Source organism: Phalacrocorax aristotelis, chromosome Z, assembly GCF_949628215.1.
Source record: "Phalacrocorax aristotelis chromosome Z, bGulAri2.1, whole genome shotgun sequence".
NCBI lineage: Eukaryota > Metazoa > Chordata > Aves > Suliformes > Phalacrocoracidae > Phalacrocorax > Phalacrocorax aristotelis.
The window spans coordinates 54,447,136-54,474,617 of NC_134311.1; the positions used below are offsets into that span (position 1 = coordinate 54,447,136).

The following is a 27,482-nucleotide window of genomic DNA, read 5'->3' on the forward strand; positions in this document are numbered from 1 at the left end:
GTGGAGGCACATGGTGAGGCAACAGGCACAAGTTGGAACATGGGAAATTCCAACTAAATTAAAAGAAAAATTATAGACCATGAGGCTGGTCAAAAACTGGAACAGGTTGCCCAGAGAGGCTGTGAAGTCTCCAGCTCTGGAGATGTTAAAAGCTTGTCTGAGCAACCCAATATAATTTGGTCTGCTTTGAGTAGGACATTGGACTACATGACCTCTGAAAGTCCCTTCCAACCTAAATTATTCTATGATTCTATGTCATTGATTTATGCATTAGGAGCTATTTAAGGGGCCTCTGTAATTCTGCATGTTTGCCTCTCTAGTTGAAAGTCTCCATGTTGCTGTAATGACATCACAAGTAAGTGAAACAGACAGATCACCAGAGGAAGATATTGAGGAATTAAGTGTGAAGCACAGAGTTAGTGCCGATGAAATCCTAGAATCTGTTCCTGGTGGTGAGTAAAATTTGATGCTTTTACATATTCAGAGTGCTAAAATAATTGATACCGGATTGTTTTTTTTGGAAAGCTTTCTCAGTCTGTGGCAGAATCAATAGAAAATAATATAATAAAAGTTGTATTTGGGCAAATGCTCCGGTAGTGTGAATTGTCATATAATTTCATTGAAGTAAAAGGATGGTTTGCATCCACTGCACCTTTTTCCATGGCACATGCCTGCATTCAGCAGTATTGAGTCAGATTTGCATATCTGCGTACGCTTTCTTGTCACTGTTCCTCAGCTCCACAGCAAATCTATATCACAGTATAGGCCATTTCCAGATTGGCTGATTTTTGTCAGAAGGCCTGAAAACCAGGATTGACATTCCAGTAATTTCCACCGTAAAGGTATAGCATGGATTTCTTGCAATAAAAATGCAAAAAAAAAAAAAGTCCTGTAAAAAACATTGTTGCAGAGCATTTTTAGAGATATGGGTATACTTAAGTCCAAACTTTCATAAGTGAAGCACTGCTGATTTTTAAGGTAGGGAAACTGGATTGTCCCACCTGTGCCATCCAGGCTTCTGAGTTTGTTTTTCCCCAGCCTAGAATCCATTATGTAACTCCAAATTATGTAAATCTCTATTTTCAGCATTCTGTGAGTAGCTGTAAAAAAGTGTGCCCTTTGTTTCTCAAGTCAGAATATGCTTTGATACCTTTCTCTTGCATTTTATTGGGGCTTTATTTGTTAGATGCAGAAATAAAAGAAGTAGAAGAATCAACTGAAGCTGATCTCAGTGTTGACAAGGAAATGGCAGGTTCCATTCTAGAGGATAAGGTATTGTACACTGATTTTTCTTCCTTTGTTGCACATAGCACTCTGGGAACAGGGAATGTCAATGTGGTCCAATTTTTTATGGGGTATCTAAAGACTGTTGTAAAACACAAAAGCATGGGATAGGCACATTTCACCCAGATTCAGGTAATTCAATTTAATAGAGGTCACTGCAGTTAACAATGAATTTTAAAAATGCAATCATAAACAATCCAAATGCAGAACAATTTTCCTGCCAGGCTTACAGGTCAGTGGGTTTTAATAACAGCCACAATGTTTTTGTACCACTTGTATGGGCCACTTAAGAGCCTGGTTCTCTGCTGTCATCATTCTCTATGGAGCTGACAATAGTATTCCCTCTACTCCCTCCTCCTATTCACAGGATGATGAAAGTCTCCTGCAATGACAGAGACCTCAGCTAATGCAAGGAAGATTTATGCATTGGAAGAACTTCGTCCCAAGAGCAAGCATATAAAATAGGATGGATTGTCTTACACCAGCTTGCTCCAGGATTTTGAATTAAAACAAAATGGAGCAATTAGAAAATAGAAGAGAAACTGCCCATTTTTCAAAGTCCTATAACTGATAAGAAAATCTGGGGAAAAAGCAGAATTGAAAGTCAGTTCTGGGCAAAATTACGAATGTCAAATTTCATGTAGCAGCAGAGTGTTAGAGCAAGAGCAGTATGAATAATCATATGGAAGTAAACTGAACTGTAATTGTCACAGCTTACCATGTCAGAATCAGATTTAACCAGGAGGTGGCAGAACGAGCAAACAAAAGAGGCAAGGCAAGGGCTTTCAAGGGAGGGAGGTTGTTCTCCTGCCTGGCTTCAGTCACTGGGTTTGCAGTTCTGGGGTTGCGGGGTGGCAGCACTGGGCTCAGACCAGCTAGCCTGGGAAACTGAGAGCTGGAAGGATGGAATAAAAGCCCCCAGCTCAGGGCCTGAATGCTGACCAAGCATCAGAAGGAAGATCATTGCCTGTGCAACATGTGGGGTCCCAAGCAGGCAGCAGTGGGAGGTGGTCCCCATCTTGTTCCCCTTGCTCCTGCCTTGTAATCACATCTCTGGGGGACTGTCTGAGGTACTGTACATGCAGCCTGCCCTGGCATCTGACCATCCTTATCTCCACTGCTGCTCATTGCTCTGAACCAAGGTGCTAAGGAAGAGTGGCAGGGAGGTGACTGTGGCCTGCACCACAGGTTGAACAGCTCAGTATATTGCTTTGGACCTAGTTGGACTTACAGGGCTTGTGCTGAAGCTGTAGTGGTGCAGCTGCAATGTGTTGTTGCCTTGGCTAGCTTGACTAAACTGGCCTTGGGCTCATTCCCTAGGACTCAAGTGGTGCTGCAGTGAGGAGAGCAGAGGCGCTTGGGCTGGCTGCTTGCTATTCCTTGGCCATGCCAAAGCCAGCTAAGCCTTCAATCTGCCTATACACCTCCTTTATTAAATTAAAAAGGGCTTAAAAAACTGAACAAAACCCCACTCTTGTTCAGCATGCAGGCTCTCCTATGTACACTCATTCTTCCTCACCCTCCCAGCATCTCCTTCTCCTCTCTCTCCCTGTTGGCCCTGCTTTTCTTCCTTGCCTGCTGCTTATCTTGGCCTCCCAGCAAAGGCAAAGCGGAACTCCCTTGTATGAGTCCTTGTGCTACACAGAGGTATCCGTACAAAGTCCTCTGCTTCTCTCAGCAGAGCTCAGCTGTTATGTGCCGTGTGGGTGCAGTAAGAAGCAGAGGAGGAGGTGAAGATATGGAGAGGGAATGGAGGGAAATACTGAAGGGAGATGAGAGGGAGAGAGAAGAGTGGAGGAAATGCTGCAGCTGGTGCTCCCTTTCCCTGTAGCTTGTCTGTGTTGAGCTGTGTTTTGGGGCCTGGCCTTTTTCATCTTCATTTGCAGTTATCAGAGCTAAATGGAGCAGCTGCTTTGCTCCCTGCGGTGGAAAATGAGACTCTATCAGAGAGAGAGCAAATATTCCCCAAACCCTCCTCTGCTCCCCTGAAAAAGAAATGAGAAATATCATACAGGAAGTCTTTTCAGCATAGCCTCAGAAGGGATTGTTTTATTTCTCCACCGTTTCACCTTATCTTTCTCAGAGGAGCTGTTCTTCATGCTGAAGGGATTATGGGTGGCTTCACCCCATAAATTTAGAAAGCTTCTTAGGAAAAGGGAGCAGGGTGGAAAGTGTGAAGTGGCTGAGCCTCACTGCAGTGGACAATAGTAACCACACTGGTGTATTTTGCAGAGTATAGGGAGCACACAGCCTTTGCTCAGCGCCTCACAGCACATCTAACGCTAATACCACTAATATGATTTCTGCTAGCTTCTTGCTACATTAATATCTCTATTTTTGAAGAGTCTTGTGCTGTTTCATCGTACTATAAGTAATCTAAACCCACTGTGCTGTGTATACAGAAGTCTGGTTACTGTATTTCAAAACTGTCAAGTAAACAAAGGATGAATGGAAATGTCTTTTCTGTGTAGCATTAGTCACAAGAGGATTAAAATTGTGGATGAAATATTTTTGTTTTTACAGTTGTGCTTAAAATCTCTAGCGATTTCCACGGAAACTCCAGTGTTGATGAATTATTAGTCTTTGTAGGTTATTGCTTCTGTCTTTTTTCACATACCCACAAAAGGTTTGATTCAGCACTGCATATATTAGCGATATGAATGTCTCCACTAGTTTAAAAAGAAAAAGTTACCTAGAAGATACAATTCTAAACGTAAAAACTACTTTTTAAAGCAACTTTTGTTTATTTTAGGGAGGAAGTATGAGTTTCCTGGGATCTACAGGGACAGAGGTGAGTTTATTTAAATCCCAGACACAATGTAGTAACTATTTAGTTAATAGTGGTCAAACCTTTGAAAATCCTTTTCTTTTGTTTTCTAGATTGTACAAGCAATCCAGAATTTAACCCGTCTCTTGTACAGCATACAGGTGACTACTCCACTGCTAACTTTGTAATTACTCTTAATAATTTACTTCTTAAGATTTGTTTTCATCTTGCCCTACTTTTAGACATTATGTCAGTGGATACTTATCTCTACCGACTGCTGCATAAGTTGTCATATAATATATTTTTATTCTATATCAGTGGTAGATTTCCTTTAAGAACTGAATAATGCTTGTTGCTTGAAGATCAGTGTCGTGTCTGCCCCCTGAAAAAGATGTGAGTGGAATCCAAAAATCCAGGGGGAAAGTAAAATTATGGCTATAACTGAACTGATGTCATTTAATGTACAGATTTCTGAAATTATAGTTCAAAATATTGAAAAATTGTAGTATTTTGTTTAGAATATTCTCCCGGCCACTAGTAAACTGAGCCTCTGCCACTTAGGTAGCAAACTCAGCCCATTTTAGATATTTCAACCTCAATTAATTATTGTGTATATTCTGTAGGGCCTTAGTCTGAAGTTTTTACCTCTTTCAACATTTCAACGTTTTAACTTATTTTTTCTTATTTAGGTGCGGTTTTATAGGCTGTGCAGTAAGTGCCTCAGCAGATATAGCACTTTCATGCTTTTGTTTATTCTTGATCCCAGATATTTATTTTTGTGTTATTGGAGGGTGTCACAATCCTTAATGCAAACAATATCACAACATCCTTGTGAAGGACAGAATATAGCGCTCTTGATTGTAAAATAAATTATTGAAACATCAAAACTGAAATAATTACTATACTGCAGATTTCTGTCAGCACAGATATCTTAGTCAGCTGCATGTAGCAGTATGGTCCTGGTGAAATGGCTATGTTGGTATGTTGGCAGGTACTTGTAGGACTGATGTTGGTAGGACCGCGCTGTTCCAGGTTAGCAAGGAGAGCCATAGGACTGGAGTGAGCTGTACTGGAAACAGTACAGAGTTTTATCTGTATAAGCCACATCTGTGTTTAGTAACACTTTGTTGAGTGTATCATTCCCAGTGCCTTAATGCCCTCTTTAACCAAGAAAAATAATTTTTCCTGTGTGTCTTAACATCCTTTGATGGAACAAGGACCCCAGCTGTAACTGAAGTGTGCATACACTGCTCTAACATAAACGTGGAAAATACTACCAAGTGTAAATGAGAAGCCATGTTAAAAGTTCTTGCAATGACTGAATGCTTTTAGAAACATCTCTTGGTAAAGGCATGAACACAGGATTTTCTCTACTTGCATGAGAAATAACCTCCCAAAAAAACATTAATTGCTGATATTATGGGAGGTTGAAGCATTTTTATATAATGCTTCTGTGTGAAAATACAGAAATGGATTAATGCTAATATTGAAACATTTGTGTCTGATTTTGTTGTGGTGTCTAGGCAGCACTAGCTATCCAGGACAGCCACAGAGAGCTCCATAGGTTACTCCTCCAAGAGAATGAGAAGACTGGTCGGGGCCATGGTTCTCGGCTAAACCTCCTTCTGGAACAAGAAAAATACAGGAATCTGGAAAAACAAAGGGTGGAGATGGCCAACGTACACAAACTGAAGCAGCAGTTTCAGCAAGAGCAACAGCGATGGCTTCGTGAATGCGACCAGCGGCAGCGGGAGCAGGAGGCAAGGGAGGGCCATCTGGGACAGCGGGAGAGGGAATGCAGGTACCAGGAGGAGCTGCTGGAGAGGAGTCGACAGGGACTGGTGCTGCAGCTGCAGGAGTACCAGCAGAGCCTGGAGAGGCTCCAGGAGGGCCAGAAAATGGTGGAGAGAGAAAGACACAATTTGAAAATGCAGAAGAAGCTCCTCTGGCACTGGAAGCATGGTCAACAAAGTAGCCTGTTGTCATCTGCAGGCACCTATGAGGTGTGTGGTTCCCTGCCATAATTATATCCCCAATTGCAGACCTAGAGAGACCTTCCCTAGTACATGTGGATTTTGTTGGTAACGTAACAAGTGAGCATGTGGGAAGCTGAGGTTCAGGCATATCCAAGGGCTTTGTTTGAACCTCGTGAAATGTAATGAGGGGAGGTGCAAAGTCCTGCCCCTGGGAAGGAACCACCCCATGCATCAATATGTGCTGGGGTCCACCCAGCTGGAAAGCCGCTTTACAGAAAAGGATGTGTGGGTCCTGCTGGACATCAAGTTGAACATAAGCCAACAATGTGTCCTGGTCACAAAGAAGACTAACTGTCTCCTGGGCTGCATTAGGCAAAGTACTGCTAGTAGGTCACGGGAGGTGAACTTCCCCTCTGCTCTGGCCACACCTGTAGTACTGTGTCCAGTTCTGTCTCCCCAGTACAAGAGAGACGTAGAGAGCTATGGAGTATGGGGGGAGTGATGTGTGTCCAGTGAAGGGCCACAAAGATGTTTGAGGGACTGGGGCATCTTTCCTATGAGGAAAGGCTGAGACTGTTCAGCCTGGATAAGAAAAGGCTTATGGGGGTTCTTATTAATGTACATAAATACCTGAAGGGAGAGTGTAAAGACGATGGAGCCAGGCTCTTTTCATTGGCACCCTGTGACAGGGCTAGAGGTGGTGGGCACAAACAGAAACACAGGAGGTTCTCTCTGAACGTGAGGAAACACTTTTTTCCTGTGAGAGTGACCAAGCATTGGCACAGGTTGCTCAGGGAGGTTGTGGAGTCTGCATTCTTGGACGTATTCGGAAGTCATCTGGACGTGGTCGTGGGCAACTTGCTCTAGGTGGCCCTGCTTGAGCAGATGGCTTGGACCAGGTGACTTCCAGAGGTTCCTTCCAATCTCAACCATTCAGTGATTTTAAGCTGGGTGACCTAAAGAAGCCAAATTCAGACTGATGGATATTAAATTGAGGAGGTGGAAATTGTAAGCGTGAGAGTCTGTGTTTTATTCTGCTTTGCTGCTGTGTTTGCAAAGATAGATTGTGTTTCCTGCCTCTTGTAGGAAAGCTAAGTTACAGTAATGCTTGAGGCATAAAAAGCTTTTAGTGACGTCTTTGGCTGCTGCCCTTGTTGCTGGACAACAGTGCTGTCTCCAGTGAGGAATAGTGGCTGCTCCAGGAGTGGGAAACGCCAGGCCCCCATGAACCTCATGTATGAGCCCCTGCTGTCCTGCTACCCTGAAACAAGCAGCCCCTTAGGGGAAGAGGGTGATGTGTGGCTCCATCCTTGGCAGTGTAATTTGTTGGAGATGGTGATTATTAAGGAATGTAAGTTAAAGTAGCTTTGAAGCTGCTTAAGCGTTTAATACAAAAAATGATTAAGTTTTAGTTGAGGGTGAAGGATAGAGTCTGACTCTGAACTCAGCTGTCTGGGTGCTCACCTCCCAGGTGGGACCTGGCCTCTAGTCCCTGCTGTGATGTGTATGGTCTTCATTTCCATTACAGTTCTCTAAAGCACCTGAAAATCAAAATATTTTGCCTGGCTTTTGCATATATTGAAATCTCACTGGCCCAAACGGCTTTTTTTTCCCTCAGGTTTTTGTTTTCACAAGAATATCTGTAGAGCCTTTATTCAGGCCATTACCTCCCTAGTTTTTCAGCTGACAACTGACCCACAACGGGCAGGGACCATTCGGGGTCTATGCCTGTGCTTGCATGAGGGTGTAAAGGACTGGCCTCTGGCCTCCCCCTTTTCATCCAGCTTTTGTGAACACTGTGTGAACACGACTTATCCATATATTCTTGCCCAAACAACGAAGGCACTCTTACTAGTATAGCATGTGGTACAATTTTGACTTGTTAGACAGTGCATAAGAAGTGGATGATAAAACCAAAACTGAACTTGCCCATCAGCTTTAATGGATGGGCCTTCTGAAATCTTTTGAGCAGAGGAAGTTGGAGGATGGTGCAGAGATGACCAGGATCACACACAGTGGCAAAATAATGAAATGCTGAGTGTCAAGGTGTAGTAGTTCTTAATGAACTATTTCATGTGTAAGACTACTTGTATTTTTATTTCAAGTAAACTACATGACTTTGGATGTATTCCAGGCCTTGAGATTGTCTTTGTCCTGCAATTTGCACTATCATACTCCTTGCAGCAGCAGAGCTGGCTGGGTGGTTGCCAGTCAGCCAGTACTCCCAGCCCAGTGTTTTTGCCGTTACATTGAACCTAGTTAGTTTTGGATGGCCAGACATTGCAGCAACTCACACTGCTTTTTTTGTGAGCTTGGCCTTAATAAACACCTGCAGGCCAAGAGTCTCTGCATGAGTTGCATTTCCAGCCCCTGGGAGCAATGGCCACTTGCTGAATGCTGTTTGCCATCCCCAGTTTGACTGCTGCCATCCTGTTTTCTATGATTACCTGTCTATGTGAGGTACAGCATTATTTTTGGATTGCAGTGTATGCAGATTAACATATGTGAAGTGATACCTTGTTGAGCTACGGGGCAAAATATTAACCCCCTGAAAGAAGTCAGCTGAACTCAGCGGATCCCAGGTAGCAGACCTTCATTATTTGCTATTTTGCAGTTATTACTGGTTTTTTCTGTGTTTTGAAGGGAGCCAAGGCAAAATGTACTAAGTTTTTGCTGTTTATTCCTAGGTACACGCTTAGTTTAATGTTTTGAGGTTAAATTCTGGGAAATGAGGTTACTATTTGCTACAAATCCCCATTCTGTCTGGCAGTGAATTTTGTGAATCCAGGAATAAGGATTCTTCAGGACAATGCCCTTAATCATGTGGTTTAGTTTTAGGTAGTCCTGTGAGAAGCATGGAGTTGGACTCGATGATCCTTATGGGTCCCTTCTAACTCAAGGTGTTCTGTGATTCAGTGGTTCTGGTGTGGACAAAGGTGAAAATGCTGTTCTCTGTTTCCCTCCACCCCCCTTCTGCAGATAATGGAACATAATCTGTCGGACAGCTTACATGGCGAAAATACATTCTACTTAAATGAAGCTATAGTGTGTGTGTCTCTAAGCGGTCTCAACAGGTCAGCAGGCTCAACAGATTCTTCTCTCGTTTATGAGGATGGTGTGTATGGGCTGAACATCTCAAACTCTGATATAGCAAGGATTAGTGAAAATCAGGCGGACTTCAAAATGGACACTTCTTGTCAGCCAGCATTAACCAGTGCACTGTGGAAATCCACTGGTCCTTACCAGCAGATGTCTTTTTCCTGCAAAAGCAACGAGGATGCCTTTAACAATGGTAATTAACACTTTATTTAACTAACAAGTAGTATGGGCAGCTTGCCACCTCTCAGAATGAGTAGGCCGAGGAACGAAGACAGCTTGGTAGTGGTGGAAGCAATAGATTTTGCTAAAACAACTGCATGCATTTTGCAAGCTTGTTGAGGGTAGGTGAGAAAATGAGCAGAACATAAATATAGAAAACTTTTGAAAAAAACACACAAAACCCTTGTTTGTGCCTGCGTAACAGTACTCAGAATGTTTTTCTCTCCAAATCCTTTCCCAACGGTTTTTGAGGTGTTTTTTTTTTCTGAGCTGAAGTTACTCCTGCTATTTCAAGTGCATTTTAATGTCTGTTTTAGAACATATATGCATCACTTGATGATTTCTAGTTAGAATAACTTTTGGTTTACCATCTTAAAATGATAATCAGTGGTCAAACACCCTCTTCTTCATTGAGAATGAAATGAAGGTATCTCAAAAGACGCTGTAGTTGTAGAAAGAAAATTACAGCACTTCTAAGGGATAATATAATCTTTGACAACAAGTTTCTATGTTAGTAAAAATAGCTCTTACTGCATTACCTTTCTTCTTGTATTTTACCAGAACCCCCAAAGATATGTAGATTGCATGGCAGTTATTGATGGTGGCTATCAACATGGGTTGAAGAGGCCACCTGTCTGAGCACTGCATTGCATTGAAAATTCCCTGAAGGACTTAGAAACATGCTAAAGAGAAACTAAATTATCTGGGTTTTACTTCTCAGGTTGCACAGTGGTAGTTTTGATCTGATTGGTGTCTCTCATTATTGTGACAGCTGTAGAGCAGCATGCAAAAACACAACAGCTAAAAGTCTTAGGGAGCAGTGGTGTGCTTTTGGTGTAATAGATTAAGTGATCTGGTGGGTTTTTACTGCACAGTTGTGAAATTCAGGTGAGACATGTCAAGTCAGCACTGCAGCAGTGCCCAAGCTCCCATTTTTCTGCAGCTTGCAGTGCAGGATGACTTCTGTCCCCACACCAGCTGCACGCAGGTCAGGTCACAGCAAAGACCAGCGGGCAGCAGGATCAGAAGTTGAAAACAGGTACAATGGTTTTAAATTATCTTAGGTCACATCTTATAGTTGTTCAAATAAAAAAGTCCTTGATGAAGGAACTTGCTCATAGTACTCCTTGGAATGTATTAAGGAGGCATCCACTGCAGCCTTACTAGTCCTGAGTACATGGATTGCCAAAAAAGCATTTTATAATCAAAGGTAGGGCAGGCCAGTCTCATCACCATAATCAGCAAACCAAGCTGATTAGTAAAAGAGATTAATATTTCTAAAAATGCCTAAATAATTAGCCTGGTGAAACTTGTTCTAGTTTGACTGAAGTTGTCATTTTAGTAATAGGTTAGCTAAGCTAGTGCAAATTTCAAAAGGAACACGTATGTGGGTTTAAACCTCTCAAAAGTGGATTAGCTTGCTCTGGCAAATGTTCAGATGCAAGCTAACCAGGATACTTTCTATTGAGCCCACATGAGAGGGTCTGGTTTAATTAAACTGGCTTGTACCAGCTTAATTGCACTGATTCTAAGATAAGCTGGTGGAGCTTCTGTATGTAAAGATGCCCTTCACCTACAGGTGAAGGACCAGCTTTGTGTTCAGCTGCTGTCACAGCATCTTGTGGAGACATTCTTTTCTTGCCCTGTGCAGTCCTCGCAGCTTGGGGACCAGCACTGGCTACAAAGCCTGCCCAAAAGGCAGATTAACAGGCTAGTATAAGTCTCTCTGGCTAAGTCGTGTCTGTAAAACCTGCAGTTACTGCCTTGATTGAGTCACAAGGCACCTTTGGCAAAGCAGTGCAGCAAATCCTTGCAGCATCCTAATGGTGCGGATGGTGGTGCGAAGCCCCTTGGCACGTCACTAGCGCAGGCCCAACTGGGAGCCTCCCTCCAGAGAGATGTGCCATCACATTTCACAGTTGCATTTGTAATTCGGAGGGTGACAAGTATTTTATGCTCTGATCGTGCAGTGCATGAGTCTGCACAATTTAGACATGCTTCTGTCATGCATCAGGAGTCACTGTACGAGGAGCAGGGAATGAGAAGAACGCTAAACTTCCCCGAGAGACCGATGGCATCCAAACACCCTGGCAAATGGCTTTGTACATGGAAATGAAGTAAATCACTTGTTCCTAAGCAATATGAATCAAGCTGAGCAGTACGAACCTTTCGTACAAAGAAACTGATTTCCTTTTTGTTGGTATTTTTTTGGCTGTGCTCTTTTGCAAGAGAGTTTAGCAGAGTTTAAGAGGATCTCTGACCTTGTGCCTCCATTTCCTGACACCTCTGCAGGATATAGTCAGTTCCAAGCAATGTGAAGGAAAATAACAGGGATGCAATGACAGAAGGGCTAGAAAGAATTTGAAAGTTAGCTGAAACTTAGTATTTTCATGTGGATGAATGTTTCATGACATTTTCCTGCATTTTCCAACAAACTCTCTGTATAAAGTCTCATAATCATCTTTCAAAAAACATTCCTAAATAATAAGTCTAATAGTACTAAGAAACAAATACTGAGTGTGGTTTACTGGAAATAGGCACCTACTGAATATACGCATAGCCTGATCTTGCATATAGTAACTTTTGTGTGTACACAAAAAGAATTTCTTGGTTTTGATTAATTTTCCTAGAATTATTAGGCATCCTGTAAGAACTCTGCTCTGTCAAAAAAGCCTAAATTATTTAATGAGAAGCACCACATGAACACGTTTTCAAGGAGTTAGTTAATCATGCTGCATTCTACCCTATGTTAAGTACTATGCAATTTAGCTTCATAAGTATACTCAAATGGAAATGGCCACATTCCTCCAGTGCATAATTTTCCATTCATATTTTATAAGGTAAGACTTATGTCTCTTCACATAGCTAGCATCATGATTATATATCGTTGTTTTATGTGTATGGGAGGGAACTTCACTAAAGACCTTGGGGCAAGTTCCCACAAAGCTGAAACTGGCACAAGTACACTCGCTAGAAAAGGTGTGTCAGTCAACAGGAGGAAAATACGATTGAAAGAAAAATGTGTTAATGCTTTACACTAATGGTTATGAAATTATCTGCATGAAAGAAGACAAGTACTTTGACTAATTAGGAATCAGGGGATGTATAGGTTTTGTGTCAGACTAGACTGAGAATTGAATAAATTACTCTTGCATTTAATTGATGTGTCAGGTTAACTAGCTGAAGTGATGCCTAAGGATTTACCTATGGATTTATCTCTTTGATTTCAGGAATCAGTGCAATTTTAATTCTTTTAAGCTTTGAAGTGAACAGCATTGTTTGCTGGTACTGCTTTTCAATTTTTTATTCAGATGTTTTGGCTACAGGAATAGAGTTGAAAAGTGAGATCTGGAAAACTGCACTGCAACTTTATTGTGGGAGGTTCTTTTTCCCCCAGACGTTTGCAGTGTTAGCATGAAGGGCCTGTATGCATGATGTAGTGAAAAATATAATTTAAATATTTATGGAGAGCATAGAAAAACCTGTGATCTCCATAAACAGACAAATGCAAAACCAGGGAGCAGAAGTAGGGCTCCACTTGGCTAATAGATTTGACAAATCTTTTTTGAAGGACAGGAATTTGTACATATATGCATATAAACAAATGTGATATTTTGATTTTGGCAAAATAATCCATTTATAGTGGTTTTCATCAAAGAAAGTGGTTTCTAGAGATGTAAAATATTTAATTTGCAATAGAAAAAGCAAGAAGCCCAGAAACAACGTGTAGTATTGTATAATTCAATTTTTATTTATTCTTTATAAGAAATTCCCTTCCTTAAGGCAGATTGTGCTAGTGGTGATTGCTGTATTGAATCGGTTCTTAAAACTGTAGATCAGATTAATTTGTTTTAGTTTCCTATTGATAATTGAGATGAGGCTTAGAACAACACATTATTTTTTGGCTACCATAACATCAGTTATGTCCCATGACATTGTATAAAAGTACCTGCCTTTGTCTGCATCAGGGACATTGAGGACAGTGCTGGATGGGCCTGGCTCTGTTCTCATATTTGCGTAAGATGAATTTGTTTCAGTCAGAAGAGGTATACAATGCAAAGCTGCTGCAAGTGTCATTAAAAACCAGGTGAAATATGCTTTGCACTACAGTGTTAAAAAGCCATCGGAAGACATACAAGCTGTTTCCCTGTGGTTCCAAGTCAGCACAGGATTTTGGCAAGGCGTGAAGCTCAGTAACTCAGTGCCTTATTCAAATAAGCATACAAATACTGCTGCTAGCGCTAGAGGTGGTTAATGGGATCCCATATTGAGGACCCTGTTGAATAGGATTGTTAAATAATGACCAGCTCCCACAAAAAAAGTCATCACAGTTCTGCGTATGTGACCATTGAGAGTTAACTTCTGTGCTACTGGTGCTCTGTGAACTCCTTCTGAGTATATCTGACCCACTCGTCTTCTGAGCTGGAATGTAACTGCCCCATATAGCATACACATTACATGTCTTCTGTTTAAACAGCATCCATTGTAGCCAATGGCAGGCGAACCCCTTACCACTTGCGGAATGGAGTGTGAAGATGCATTTCTGTCTATTTTGAGTTTTTCTGGTGTGTTTCACAATATTTTTAATAGTGCAGTTTTTCACTGTTTGCCCTGCACAGTTAGCGAATTCTTTCTCTTCCTTCACTTTAGAAGAGGGAAGGAGAGAAATCTTTTAAAAGTAAAAGATGACATTACCATGGAGCTCCTGGTTTGTCAGGAAGCCTCCTGAGCAGATGTGGTATTTTGAGCTACTTTAAACTTTTTTGTATTTTTTAGTTAAGCAGATGCCAAATTGAAAACATTCAATTAATTCCAAATTGCCCTTTCTGTGTTCAACGTATCCCTTCTGCGCTTAGTATGCATGGCTGCATAGGTAAACACAGAGCCCATTCAGTGCCTGACATAAATTATAATAGGAAGAAAATGAAATGCAAAGATATAAGAATATGAAGTTGAGTAACATCAGCACCCACGTTGCCCACGTTCAAAATTCCATCGATTTATTAGAACAAGTAAGGTCTTTTAACTCTGTAACAGGTAACAGCAAATTTGCCTCCTTTCCGAACGACAGAACACTGAGTTTCATGCTCTGCCATAAGACATCAGTTTCTGTGGGATACTTGGTGGAAGTGAATCACAGGGGAAGTATTTTTTTTCCTCTTGGGAATAACATTGCCATTTGTTTAAAGCAGATGGCAAAAGAGATTAAATCACATGGCACTATGATACCAAAGCGAAACATATGTCGTTATATGTCATCTGCAATTAGTATATTTCAAGTAACACTTGCTTTTCAGCTCTGCAGTGCTAGGGTTTTGTTGTACTGTTACTAATTTTCTCATCTCAAAATACTTCTTCTCATTTCTGAACATAACCACAGTATTACATAACCTTTTAATTAAGGCAGTTAATGATGTTCTGGTTTTATTTTGTATGGTAATATAAGTACAGAATTTCCCGTGTAATGCCTGTCTGATTTTATTCTTTCTAGTATCTTCTTATTTAGATCTCATTCACTAGGAGGGAAGTTTAAAACAGTGCACATCTTTAACGTGATGGAGTGAAGAGATTGTCCATCCCTGTCTTTTGAGGTACCACTGGTGTTGGTGTAAGTCTGAACACCATATTCAGGGTTTCTTTGCCTGTGGAATTCTTAAACAACAACAGGATGATGGCCAAATCGTTCTCATTTTCCTTCTATTTATGGTTCCAGCAGTTTCAGTGCAGTGGTTTTTGAAGTCAGTAGAATTAACTGGCATCAATGAAACTGGTATGGTTTGGACCATATCTCTTACACAGATTTATTCTTTACTTGGGTAAGGTTGTTCCAACAGATACGGGTTTCAGGGAAGTAGAAGGAGGGAAAGGAGCATGTTTTGAAGCAGAAGACCCTGCTCAGGGGGCCTTTGCCAGACAACTGGTTTGTAGTGAGGCAGCTCCAGCTCAAGGTTGTGCAGAGCTGTGACTTTGGCAGCAAATCTCAGGGAAAGAGGTGATTTCTTAGGAAGAGCCATCACAAAACAAGAGTCTTGTTAATTGTTGTTTGATGTCAGGAAGATAGCTTGGGAGGTCCCCATTTTCCTCAGGTAATGTAATATGTGGGTGGAGACCTGGCTGTGTGCCCTGCTTTAGTGCATTAAAAATGTTTTGTATATGTTTTGTAATGGAGTTAGAGCCTGAAATAGATGCACAAGTATGAATAAATAATACATCCTCATGGCTGGGAGAAGCTGTTTATGGATGACCAAATTTTGCAAGATACTGAGTACGCAAACACACCCTGTAAAATCATGTAGCTGAATCACCAAGTGTATCTGTCTGGCTTATTTTGAAAAGTACAATCTCATTTTAATTATTTAGTATAATGCTTTACATATTCCAGGAAATGGCCTGTAGCATGTTGTATAAAAGTAATGAAGTCTTAGTAATATGAAACCTCCTCAGCAGCATCTGCTGTTAAATATTTATTGAGAAACTCGGGAAGATTGTCTGTCTGTCTTTTACTGGCATTCATCACAGGAGCACCCAGTTGCCTTCCACATAAATTATATTGGCTGTAGCCAAACTGCTACAGGAGATTTCATGGATTATCTTCTTCTGCCTCCCCAGATGCTATAGAAAACTTTCCTTTGGGTGTAAATTTTTGGTGGGGCAGTAGAGGGGAGCAGCCTTGGTGCTGGTATGGAAGTTGTTTTTAGTTTAATCAAATAGGAAGACTTCCAAAAGTCACCTGCCGAGATTCCTTGGAAGTTTGATCTAGAGCTGGACCATAAATGATACAAAAATAAATGTGATTTGGCTGTATTTGTTTAGGGTCTGCCATAGAAAAATCAAAGAAACCCTTGTGCCTTTAAAAGTCATTTAACATATTCCGTATTAAAGGATACGTGGCAGATAGGGAAACTAGTATATTTGGCAAGGATGAAAAGATTTTTTCTTTTTTTTAATTGAGGTTGAGAATTGCAGGATAGTTGTTGGCAGCAAGAACTGCAAAGAAGCTGTCTCCTATGCAGAGGAACTTGACATTACAACACAGCGGCAACAGGAAAGGGTTGAAAGTCCTACATAAGGCTTCTGCATTAAACATAGGCAGTTTTGAACTGAAGGTGAAAATGAATGCAGGAGGGTGTTTTCAAACATCACATCACTTTGTTTCTGCTGTGGGGAAGTGGCCAGCTCTCTGGTGTGGTGGGATGGGACTGGTACAGAGCTGCAGTGCAGGAAGTGAGGGGGCTGGGAGGGCACCAGACAGAGCTGGACCAAAGCAGAGCCGGACCAAAGCAGAGCCAAGGTTTACAGAGGCACAGCTGCAGGACTAGAGATGAAGAAGGCTTGTAGAAAAGGCAAGGTATAAGGAGGTGGTGTTGCATTTGGGCTTAAGGGTAAGACCATTGTTGCCCGTAATGGAGAGAAGTGGGAGCAGAAGAAAGAAAAGAGAATCCAAGTATGTTCCATGCACTCAAGGAAAGCACTTGGCTGAAGGGATGAAAGCACATGCTTATTTGATAATTGTGCTTTTTTTCTGGCTTTGACATCCAGTTTTCCCTTTAGCTTTTATGCAGACTGTTTTCACAGCAGCTATATGTTCACAGAGCATTTAGCAAACAATTTAAAAGGGCACCCATTTCAAAATAATCAATCACACCCTGCAACTTCCTATGCTTATGACGCACAACTTGGGGAATGTGCAACTTTTCAATTTTTGCTGTTTTTTTAGTGACTGCAAGAAGCAAACATCAGTGCATGTACTTCCTACCAGCCTGACTAAAAATGGATAAAAATGCCTGTGCTAATACTCAAACTGCAGTCAAAAATGAGTGACTATTTCTCTTTGTTTTGAGCTCCGGGTAGAACAAGTTATCTCTGTGAATATCAGACTAGAGGCTTCTCTCAATGCTCACTCTTACATTAGGCCCTTATTTTTTCCTGCATTAATGAACAAACAGCAGTTTCTATTGAAGGGTAAGATTAGCATATGATTTGAAACAGGTGCTTTGCCTTAATTTTTGCTTCTGCAGCAATTCTATGTATTGGCTTAGGATTCCTCTGCCACTTACTCTGAGTTTTGATCACATCAGCTTTTATGAGTAAGAAGTGATGGATCTGGTTTGTTGTTGGGAAACTACTTTGTAAAACCGAGGTGCTTAGGAGAAGACTTGAGAGTATTTTATAAATGCCCTCTTCCTTTCGGCTTTTGTAACAGAGTTGTGCCCTTCTGCTACTAAAGAAAATATTTGCCAAAGTCCAGAGCATGCTCCTTTGTGTTGCACCTGAAAGACTGGCCAAAGGCTGGGGACAAAACCAATTGTTTGCCAAGGTCTTTGATTTAATGTTTTTTTCAAAGCAAAATTATAGCTTAAAAAAAAACCCAAACCCATCCATAAAATATGAAGCAAACTTAATCAGCACAATAATGTCTCTCTGTGGTAATGGAGTGCTCAAAAGAATAGTTTTGATGTGTAAATGTCCCCCTTTGAAACAAAGGGAGTGAATTCCTGTGCCAGAGGGACTTTTTTCAGGGTTGATGCTGTTTCTCTCTTGGGGAGGGAAGGAGAGGAAGCTTCACCGCAGCATTTTACCTGCGGGGTGCAAACTGGGACAGCAGACAAGGGTGGTGTGGGGATATACTGTCTCGCAGCAGAAAGGGGGGCTGGTTTCATCATCTGCCAGGTCTTTGGAAATGCTGTTTGGGTCTGTAACTTCATGGGATTTCTTTTTCTCCAACAAGCATTCAAGCAGGAGCGTTAACCCACTGACCGAAATTTGTTTTGACTTCAGCCTGCTGGCCAAATTTGTATTCTGCAAATTATGCGGTGGGGGAAACAGTTGCAGCCCACTTTAGGTACACCTGCATTAGACACCCTAGCAAAGAGGCTGCGGGAATTTGCCTGTGCTTCCCTGCTGCTGTTGTCAGGGGACAGACCATGCGCCCCTGCCCCTGGAGAGGTGCCCTGCACAGGCATGCTGCTGCGCTGGCTGGAGCAGTGGCCCCGCGCCGACAGCTGGTCATGTTCCTTGTGATCCTTTGTAGGAAGGGTGTTCTTGGGGTTTTATGGTTATTTTCTCTTGATCATTTGAGTGCAGCTGTGTTTAATGAGCTGGAAAAGAAGTAGGTCAATAAAACATGTGTTCGTTGTTAGCAGAATACCTGTTGGACCATGTGTGTGTCTGTAATTGTCCATCTAAAGCTTCAAAGCTTAGCACAAAGACAATTTAATAGGGAATTCATACCTAAATAAATTAATATTAAGCAGAAGCAGACAGCTGGCAGGCAGGATGCCCTGCCAAGGTGAGAATGTGGGTATTTAATGCACAAACAAGTTATGATTTCAAGTCAGACCTATTTTTAAGTCTTTCTTATTGATATGCATTAAAAACCAGCATGCCAAAAATAGTTTAGATGCCGTGTGCTTTAAAGCCAACGCAACAGGTAACAGCCACATAAGTAAGTTAAAATTTTAAATTAGTTCAACTTAGGGGCACGCTATGAACTTGATGTTAAAGCAGTATCACTGGGTAACATCTGAACTTGGATGTTTTAAAAATCTTTTCTCTGATAACACCAGTGTTAGAACTAGTGTGTTTACAGGGCTCTGATTAAAGAAAAGAAGGCTGCATCATCATGTGACTCCAAAACCTGGAGCTTTAAGACAAGTATCAAATAAATGAGTTGGAACCATTATGGAGCTTTATGATAAAGCAGTTTCAGTGGAATAAATGTAAATTTTTGTTTTAGCCAAGAATTTGGTCCAATTCTGTAGGCCAGACTTTTCTAAGGAATTATGAGGCAAAACCTGAAAACTGAATTGCATTGTTTTACCTAAGCCAACACTAAACAAAGAACAGAAACATGCAGAATAATGGTATTTCCGGTAATTTTACTATGATCAAAAATCTGAAGTACAGACGTGAAGAAGAGTTATGTTGCAGACCTTATTCATCATAGGCTTTGAATTCTTTCTCTTCTCTGTTCTGTAACAAAAAAGAAAAAAATGCACCAAAAGCTGATGAGACTAATTAATGTAGGATCTATTGCGATCTAATTGCTCATCTGCTTTTTGTGAAAAGACCTTTTATTCATAAAGGTGCTTGTTTGCCTAAGAAATGCAGCTGCTGCTTTTTCACAGGGTTGGGCTAGTTAAAATTAAATAGCAGCTTTAAAATTCTCAGATTGATTTCCTGCCTTATTCAGTCACCTGGGAAATGGATTAGGCTCCTCTTTCCTTGGTAGCTACAGGTCAAAATATTTTTCCCAGTGTTTTTTGAGAGCCAGTACCAAATTCTGTTCCTGTTGTGAAATGAGATTTACTGAGGTGCGAAGGCCCAGTTTCTCGATGGTATTTCAGGTCTCGACTCCCAGTTAAACTGCAGGGAGCCCTCAGATCCTCAAAGCTTATAGATGCCTTTTCTATAACAAGTGGTCTGAACCTGCGCAGCAGCAGCTGGGTCCTGGCTGTTCCAGGGTAAGGACTGCACTGCCCGAGCAGGTCCAGTGCTGCTGAGGGTTTTCTTTCTGCCACCAACCAACAGCTCCATAAACAACTGAACCTGCGGTATGGAAACTCCATCGCAAATTGGGAAAGTCTTAGTAGGCACTAAAAAACCCAGTTGTAGTGCCTTTCACCAGGAGGAAAGGGAGAGAGGCTGACAGGCCTGGAGTGCCCTGGGGAACGCTAATGAATCTGCATGGAAACAACTGGGGGCATCATTAGAGACAAAGAGGTGCCATGGGATTTGCTGGTGGGGGCTTTCAGTGGAGCTCATGGGAGTTAGGCTGCCGTTTGCTATTGAGCTGTAATGGCAAATGAGAGCCTGTTACCCTTGAATTCCTTTGAATATCCCACACCCGGTAGACTTAGCATTGGTTTTGAGGTGTCTGCTTGTGCTTTGCATTATGCATGAGTGCCATTGGGGGGATTAAGTACAGCAGCTCTGCCATTTCAAATAACTTTGGCCTGAAGTTGATGTGTCATCTGTCAGTCCAGATGAATTTGGTATAAAAGCTGGTACCAGTTATTATAAATAAATGATAAAACCAAACCTAACTCTATGTATTATTTTCAGAGGAGTAATGGTTTTGAGAATCTTTAACATATTTGTTCCTAAAAGTGGCATAACTCCCTCTTCATTTAATGAAATTTTATTTTGTAAAGAGAGCCAACATGTGACAGAGATCTCTGAAAGTCACATCAAATTAATCCAGTGTATTTATGCAGTTTCTGAAAAATCCAAGTGGTGAGTTCCTTCCAAACCTCCCCCCCTTCTTTTTTTCTTTTTTTTTTTTTTTTTTCCCCCTCCCTGTGTGTGTAAACAGCTGGGAAGCAAAAAAACCCCGAGTATTCAGCCCTGCCTGACCTGAGACCTGACCCAACTTTAAGCAGCAGTTTGAACCAGAGGCCTCCTAAGATCCCTTCCAACTTGAATTATCCTGTGATGCTGTGAAATTAGGGTTAGAGCTGGAGAGAAAAACTGAGGGCTTTCTATTAAAAACAGAGACTTGAGGAGGATTTTTTGCCTAGAGGGTTTCCTAGTGCCTTGATAATGTCTTCCTGTCTTTCCTATAATCGTCACTGTGGGTACTCCAGGCTTACCTGAAGAGTTGTGATCCTTAGGGGAGAGAGAGGAGGGGCGAAGGAGAAAATCTGTGGCATTTATTTGATGTGGAAGTACTTACATCCTATGACAACAGACAGAAGGTGAGAATCAGTGTGACTAATGAGTTGTTTACTTGGCTTTTGTATCACCCCCCCCAGGAGCATGGGCTGTGTTTGTTTTGATATGTATTGATCTCAGATTCCTGCAAATGGCATTGCTTTGTCCTTCACCTTCCGAGCAGTTTATGCGATGCCACTAATCCTGCCTCTTAGTGCTACAGGAAGGGTAGGGCATGGTAGCTAGGATGCGGAATGCCACTTTTTCCCCCGTTTCCCATACAACATTAGCATGGTTTTAGCCAGGAGCTGTCATTTCTCCGAGTTTGGACCCAGACCCCATGTGGAGAACTGAGGTCTCCATGGAAACTCCCGTGAAAGCTGGCCCCATGTGCTGCAGGCCTGCCGTCTGCCCTTACTGTTATATTTAGGTTGCCTAGAAAAGTATTTTTATTTTGGGTTAGTAGAGTGTATCTCTATACATATACAGAGTGTATCTGCAGTTTCCTGATAGCTATCCTTATGGTACCAGAGCTAAACTCTTAGAAAATGGGGAAAAATTTTATTTGTTTTTAATGTTGGATTTGGCAGTAAATGTGTGTGTGCATGAGAAAATTTGTGACTTTCTTCCAGGATTTGATAGGAACAGACTCTAATTCCTTTTGAGAAAATTTGTGGGGGAGACAACAGAGAGTGCCTGGGTTTTCTTTATTTAGCAAAATGTCTCAGCTGAGATAAAAAGGAGAAAAAGCTGGGTTTAGGTGGTATTTTGTACTGTGGTATGGCAGTGCTGGACTGAACAGGCTATACAAACCCAAAATGTTGAAGTGCTGTCACGGATCACCTAATACTTGGCCTCCAGCCTCAAACACATCCCTCTTTGCTGGGGAGTTTGACTAATGCAACACTGAAAGAGTGGATTGTTCTGGTCTGCTGTTCAGTTTTGTCTAGGGAATACACGGTGCAGCTGAGGATCTGGGTCTGGCTCTTTAGGAAGGAGTTACCTGGAGTGTTGTAGGAGTAATACATTTTGCATAATTGAGAAGCGGTTAAAGGGTGTTTCAGTTTGCACATAAACTCCAGGGTCTGGGATGCGGTGAGTTGCTGGTGATATGCCGACAGCCCTTGGCTGCTGCAGAAGTGGGAGGGAGCAGGGGCCTGGGAATCTCACAGAAGACCCTGTGGAAGGGTCTGAGCTACAGTTCAGCTTTGTTAAAGCTTTGGCAATCTGGGAATATTCTCCATACTTACATAAATATGAAGGAAATATTGTGATCCTTAGGGGTAAATGAGCAAGAGGAAGGCTGTGGCCAGGTACAGTCACCTTCGCTTGTCCTTTCTGTGCAAGGGGTGAAGGATTGAGGCAGCGGGCAGAGCCCAGCTCAGGCAGGATGGGTGCATGCAGAAGCAGTAGGAGCACTTTTACTGGGTGCTGGTGATGTGGGTGCTGGTCTGGTGGGTGCGCTGTTGAGCTGAACACAGCCTGCCCGAGCATCGCTTGGCAGGTTGGAAGGGAGCAGAAGAAAGGACAGGTAAATGCTGAATTTAAAGAAAGGGAATAATACAAAACTTATTTTTGTGGCTGATATTGGCAGGTGAGTTACAGTTGCAACGAAGGAAGCTCATAAAAGGCCCATGGTCCTTATTTACCTGGCTCTTGATCCTTACTGAGTTCCAACTGTCAGATGTAGTGCAGCAGAGAATGGGCCTGGATTGGGGCTGGGGAGGTTCTCGTGGGTGTCCTGGCTGCCTGGGGGGTACAGGAGAACTTCCTGGCATTGCTTTCTGGTAGCAGCCGCCTTCGCCAGCCCTCCTTTGCCTTGCTCTCTGCATGGATAATTGGTTTGTTCCCCCAACCTCCTTTTTTTTTTTTTTTGAACATCCTCCATTCTCAGGGATCTTTAGTGGGCAGCAGCAGATGCTTTCAAGGGTGGTACTGATGGTACTGAAGAGTTCTTCCCTGTTTTGGGAGAGCATTTAAAGAGGAGGATTTCTCCCAGTGTTTTTCTGCTTGGGGCCAAGGGCAGCCCACTTCCCTGTGCTGCACTGGGGAGCTTGGGGGAGGCTTCTTGGCAGCTGTCACTGCTCTGCATAACATGAACTGGTGCTTGCTGGCAGACTAGTCTGCTTTCTCCACTATCCCTTCACCTGAGGCTGTTTTTACCAATTCTGGCAGTTCGTCCACTCTCCCTGAGCAGCTGCTCTTGGGGCACATCACGATGCTGCCTGTGATACCAGCTGGCCTCCTGGCTGGTCTGCTTCCAGCATGGCATGGGGCAGGGAGACAGCAGGCACCCTCCCCACTGGCAGACTGAGTATGTCAGCCTGGGGACACATTGTGCTTTTATTAGGCAGCGACTGTTTGCGTGCCATCTGAGCGCAGCCAAAACCAGCCCCTTCCCTCCTCAGTTGAATTTAGCACAACCTTTCCAGCCTGAGAAGCTACTTAGCACCCCAGTGGCAGCTAGGCTGTCACCTCCTCGGTGTTCTCCTGCTGTTCAGGTTCTCCAGATGCAACAGAATTAAAAAAAAAAAAGATAATAAAAAAGCAGCTAAACTAGCAATAAATCATTTATTTCGATAGTGACAGAATCTGATTTGTTTTTCCAGGATGCTGACAGTTCCCACTGCTCAGCTGAGAGTTGTAACAGTTAATGAGAAATGGTTTGGAAGCAGCTACTGTTTTAATTGCTGAAGCAATTACTGTTTAGTTTTGATGGAAAATAACTGCATGTAAGGTGTTTCTTTTCTGGGTTTTTTCAAATTTGTAATTAGGCTTCTCCAATTATGTACTTCATAAACTTTGGAAACAGATCTTTCAAATAAGTGCTTACTGCCTGGTATTCTTATGCACATAACTTTGTTAGAGGTGAATAGACTCACAGGACTTAAAAGGAATATTAATGTGGGTAAAATTACCCCGAAATACAAGTGTTTAGAGGTTGAGGAACTTTCACTGGTAGGGCTCTTTTTAATAAATAAAACCCCCTCCATTTCCATAAAGAAAAGCAGACATGGGATAATTCTGGTTTCTTCTATTGCTGCAAATTGTAGTCTTTTTCTAATACGGCTATCAAAAATAAGTGAATGCAAGAGTCATCTTTTAGAAAACTGGGCTGTTTGAATAAGTTAGGGAGTCAAATCCTTCGGTGTTACATGTTGCAAATAACATCTGCAATCAAGACCTACTCTGGATTTTCACCAAGACCTAAACTCGATCCTTTACATCCAGTGTGAAACAGTAAAAGAAAGGGAATTTGGGATTAATTTTCTTATCATTTTGTGTCATCCCACTATGACCAAGCACTGCTTGTGTATAAATACCTTGCCTCTGCCACTAGCCCTGCAGTCTCAACACAGGTATAACATATATGTGGCTTACACTGGGAGCTGAAGCCCCAGAGCCTGTTTGCTCCCCCCAGCTGTGTGAATATCAAAGAGAAGATGCTGAAGGCAGAGGTAGCGATATGATGTGTTCCTACATGCCCATCGCATAATAATATCCCACCACTCCACACACCCTGTGGCAGGGAGCAGACAGGGAGCCTAGGATTTGCAGGGTGCCAGCAAGCTTGTTTTGCCTTAAACTCCTGCCTCGGTGAACAAGACTGGTTCAAGACAAAGCCACATGCGTCAGGAGAATGCCAAATGTGGGCAGGTGTCTTTTAAATTGCCACCAGTTAGAGCAGCACAGTATGTAAAAAAACCCACCATATCTCCTTCATAATAGATTTTCATTGCACATACATGGGAGAAAGGGTAGGGACCAGAGGAGGCATGAAATGCCTTTTTAGCTCTCTGCATGAACGACCAAGGCTCAAAGGACCCCAGTGCTGGGTTTGCTTGCTTCTGGCTTTGCCCGTGCTGTGGGAGGGGTGCAAATCTCCCCTTCTTCCTGCAGAGTTCTTTCTGCAGAGGGGAGAATGAAAAGTTAACTCTCTTGATATAGTAGCAGAGGTCAGCTGGGCCAAGATTACAGTGAAAATTATTGCAGCCTGTCCATTGCACACTTTTCTCATCTCTAGGTACAAGGATACACACTCCCTTGTTATGCAGCTTGTTTTTATGGTAAAAATTGCTTTGCAGAAATAAAGATGTAGAAAAGCCAACTACTAAGGTGTATTTCCTGAGTGCCTGAAGTGGTACAGAAAGCTGACTAGGGAGAAAACCCAACCATGGTTATTTTTGAGTAGTGCATAGATCATCACAAAAGCCTTCAGAGCTTGATGCTGGAAAACAAGTACCTGATTCTTTTCATTTGCAGGAGAAAATCTGAAAGATAACAAGTGAAGATCCTTGTGAAATAGTTTGTTAGTGTTTGGGTGCAAGTATTAGCTCCACGACACACCGAAAGGATTGAGACAAGAATAGAGTAGGTAGTTTGTCCAAATAAACACAGATAAACTTAGGAGTAAAAGCTGAATGGTTATACATCTGTTACAGACTACAAGTGCCGGTCAAGTAGACTTTAAACTGGGTTTTATCAGCTGATTCTTTTTAATCCATAAAAGGAAGGCTTGCAAATAAAAATTCTGTGTAATGATGGAAACTGTATTCCTTTTACAATTGTATTATTACTAATAGAGGTACTAATTGTGTGCTCTCTGTTTTACTCCAGCCCAACTCTGACATGTATGCCTTTCCATTGTTGTGTGTCTCGTTAGTGAAGTAAGAGTATAAATTTCTTTTATTGTAAAAGTAGTGACAGGGATCATCCTTTGGATGACAGTGGACAGACTTGAACAGATTTCAGTAAGTTTGAGTAAAGTACTTCTCACCAGGCTGTGGTATAATTTGTAATACGGCAGTGTTTTCCCTTCTAGACAGATGCAGCAAACTAGAAAATGGTGCTAATGAAAAGGTCAGAAGTTGCTCTTTATGATGGCACAGGCATGGCAGAGGATGCATTGTCACATGTCCTTCTCTTATGCATTACAGATCTGAATGCATCACAGACCCAGGTTCCCCAAACAAGCATTCCAAACCAGGGATCCATCCAGCCGCCACGGGTAGATGCACTGCTGGTAAACCACAAACCTGAGAGCCTGCAGGATGCAGAACATGGAGGCAGAGTAGAGAAGATTGTTTACCTCTGATGGCTTGTTTTCTAATTTCAGTAGCACTTTGGAAATATAATTGTGTTTGATTTTCTAAATGTCCATAGTTGCTCTCTGTATGACCAAATGGCTTTAAGGATAGTATTTAATATTCAAGATCTTGCCCATGATAAATATAACAATTAAGTTATTTTGAAGCCTTTGTTTTATAATCTTTAATTTATGACATGGTTTCAAATGCTTTGCAAGAAGCAATGGGTAGCAGGGGAGATGTAACATTTTGGAATTGTAAAGGTGCCACCGAGAGCTGTGAAACCTAGTGTTGATTTTCTCTTGAGCCCTGTTTTTAAAAGGGCAAGCTAAGAGATGGGCCTGCTATTTGAGATTTCAGAGTATGGATCAGTAACCTTCTAACAGTTGTGGTATAACATGAGAAGACAACAATGTAAGAATGATGGCTGTAATCTTTGCTGAAACGTGCTGTGTACCCTTAACTATTGGGTAATTTTCCTTATCCCCTGGCTCAGGAACTGCTCAGAAGAGGATGTTTTTCATGGTCACAACATAATTGTATAATTGTAAGTGTTTGTTCACGTCCCAAAGCTTATCATCATTTTGGTACTACTGCCAGTTTCTGTGCAGAGGTGCAGTAAATCAGTTTGTTACTGTATTATAACTGTACCTCATTTCAGTAAGTGCCGTTACACATTAAAATTTACCAGATGGAACCATCTCACTGGTCAAAAGAAAAGAAAGGGGGAAAATAGTAGGCTTTTAGTTAACTGAATCCTTCTGAAACACTGTTGCTTTCCCATGTAGGAGCCAGCTAGCTTCCTGCTTTCAGGTTCATGGGATCATCTGTGCATTAGGCAGTAAGAAACCAGCACCTGTTTTGTGCCTTTTTTCTTTCAGAAATATTTGTACACCTCTGTCAAATTGAATAAACATTCTTTGTGTTCCTGCAAAACTGTAACTTTGATTCATTGTCAGGCCCTCCAAAGAAGTTTGGGAACAGGAGATAAAAAAAATAAAATCTCCTTGCCTGGGTTGTACTCTGCCCTGCTGCAGATAGCGCCTGCATTGGTCCAGCGCAGCCAAAGCTTTGCTCCAGGCACCTGAGGTGGCTAACAAAACCAAGGACGTGCAGGCATGGGCAGCCCTCTGGACTGGCCAAGGGCTGCTTAGCCTGGCTGCCGGTACTGGTAGTGGTGCAGCAGGGATGCCAACTGCACAGCTCCTGGATCAGAGCTACTTCACATCTGCCCAGCTCACAAGGCAGAGGAGCGCAGGATTGCCCCTGCCCATTTGTCTGGATGAGCCACAAGCGTCATATGGTTTCCATTTTACCCTAAGCCTTGTGTTGTGCAAAATCTCTTGCAGGGGCAGAGATCTAGATAGTAAGTGTTTGTCAGCAAGGCGTTCCCAATAT

The 27,482-nt window shown here is 42.1% G+C and overlaps 1 protein-coding gene across 11 annotated transcripts in view; it reads left to right on the forward strand.

Annotated features, from left to right (window-relative positions):
* The window catches only part of ARHGEF28 (Rho guanine nucleotide exchange factor 28), a 130,414-nt gene extending 103,394 nt beyond the window's left edge, over window positions 1-27,020 (forward strand). For 9 of the 11 annotated variants that reach the window (XM_075078226.1, XM_075078228.1, XM_075078227.1 and 6 more), the window contains 7 exons: window positions 321-452; window positions 1,187-1,272; window positions 4,037-4,075; window positions 4,165-4,212; window positions 5,575-6,054; window positions 9,007-9,319; window positions 25,935-27,020. In XM_075078226.1, coding sequence (XP_074934327.1) covers window positions 321-452; window positions 1,187-1,272; window positions 4,037-4,075; window positions 4,165-4,212; window positions 5,575-6,054; window positions 9,007-9,319; window positions 25,935-26,092 — 1,256 coding nt within the window. In that variant the 3' untranslated portion in view covers window positions 26,093-27,020. The remainder of the gene's footprint in view (window positions 1-320; window positions 453-1,186; window positions 1,273-4,036; window positions 4,076-4,164; window positions 4,213-5,574; window positions 6,055-9,006; window positions 9,320-25,934) is intronic. The other 2 variants (XM_075078230.1, XM_075078231.1) reach the window with 1 other exon arrangement.
* Window positions 27,021-27,482: the final 462 nt, after the last annotated feature.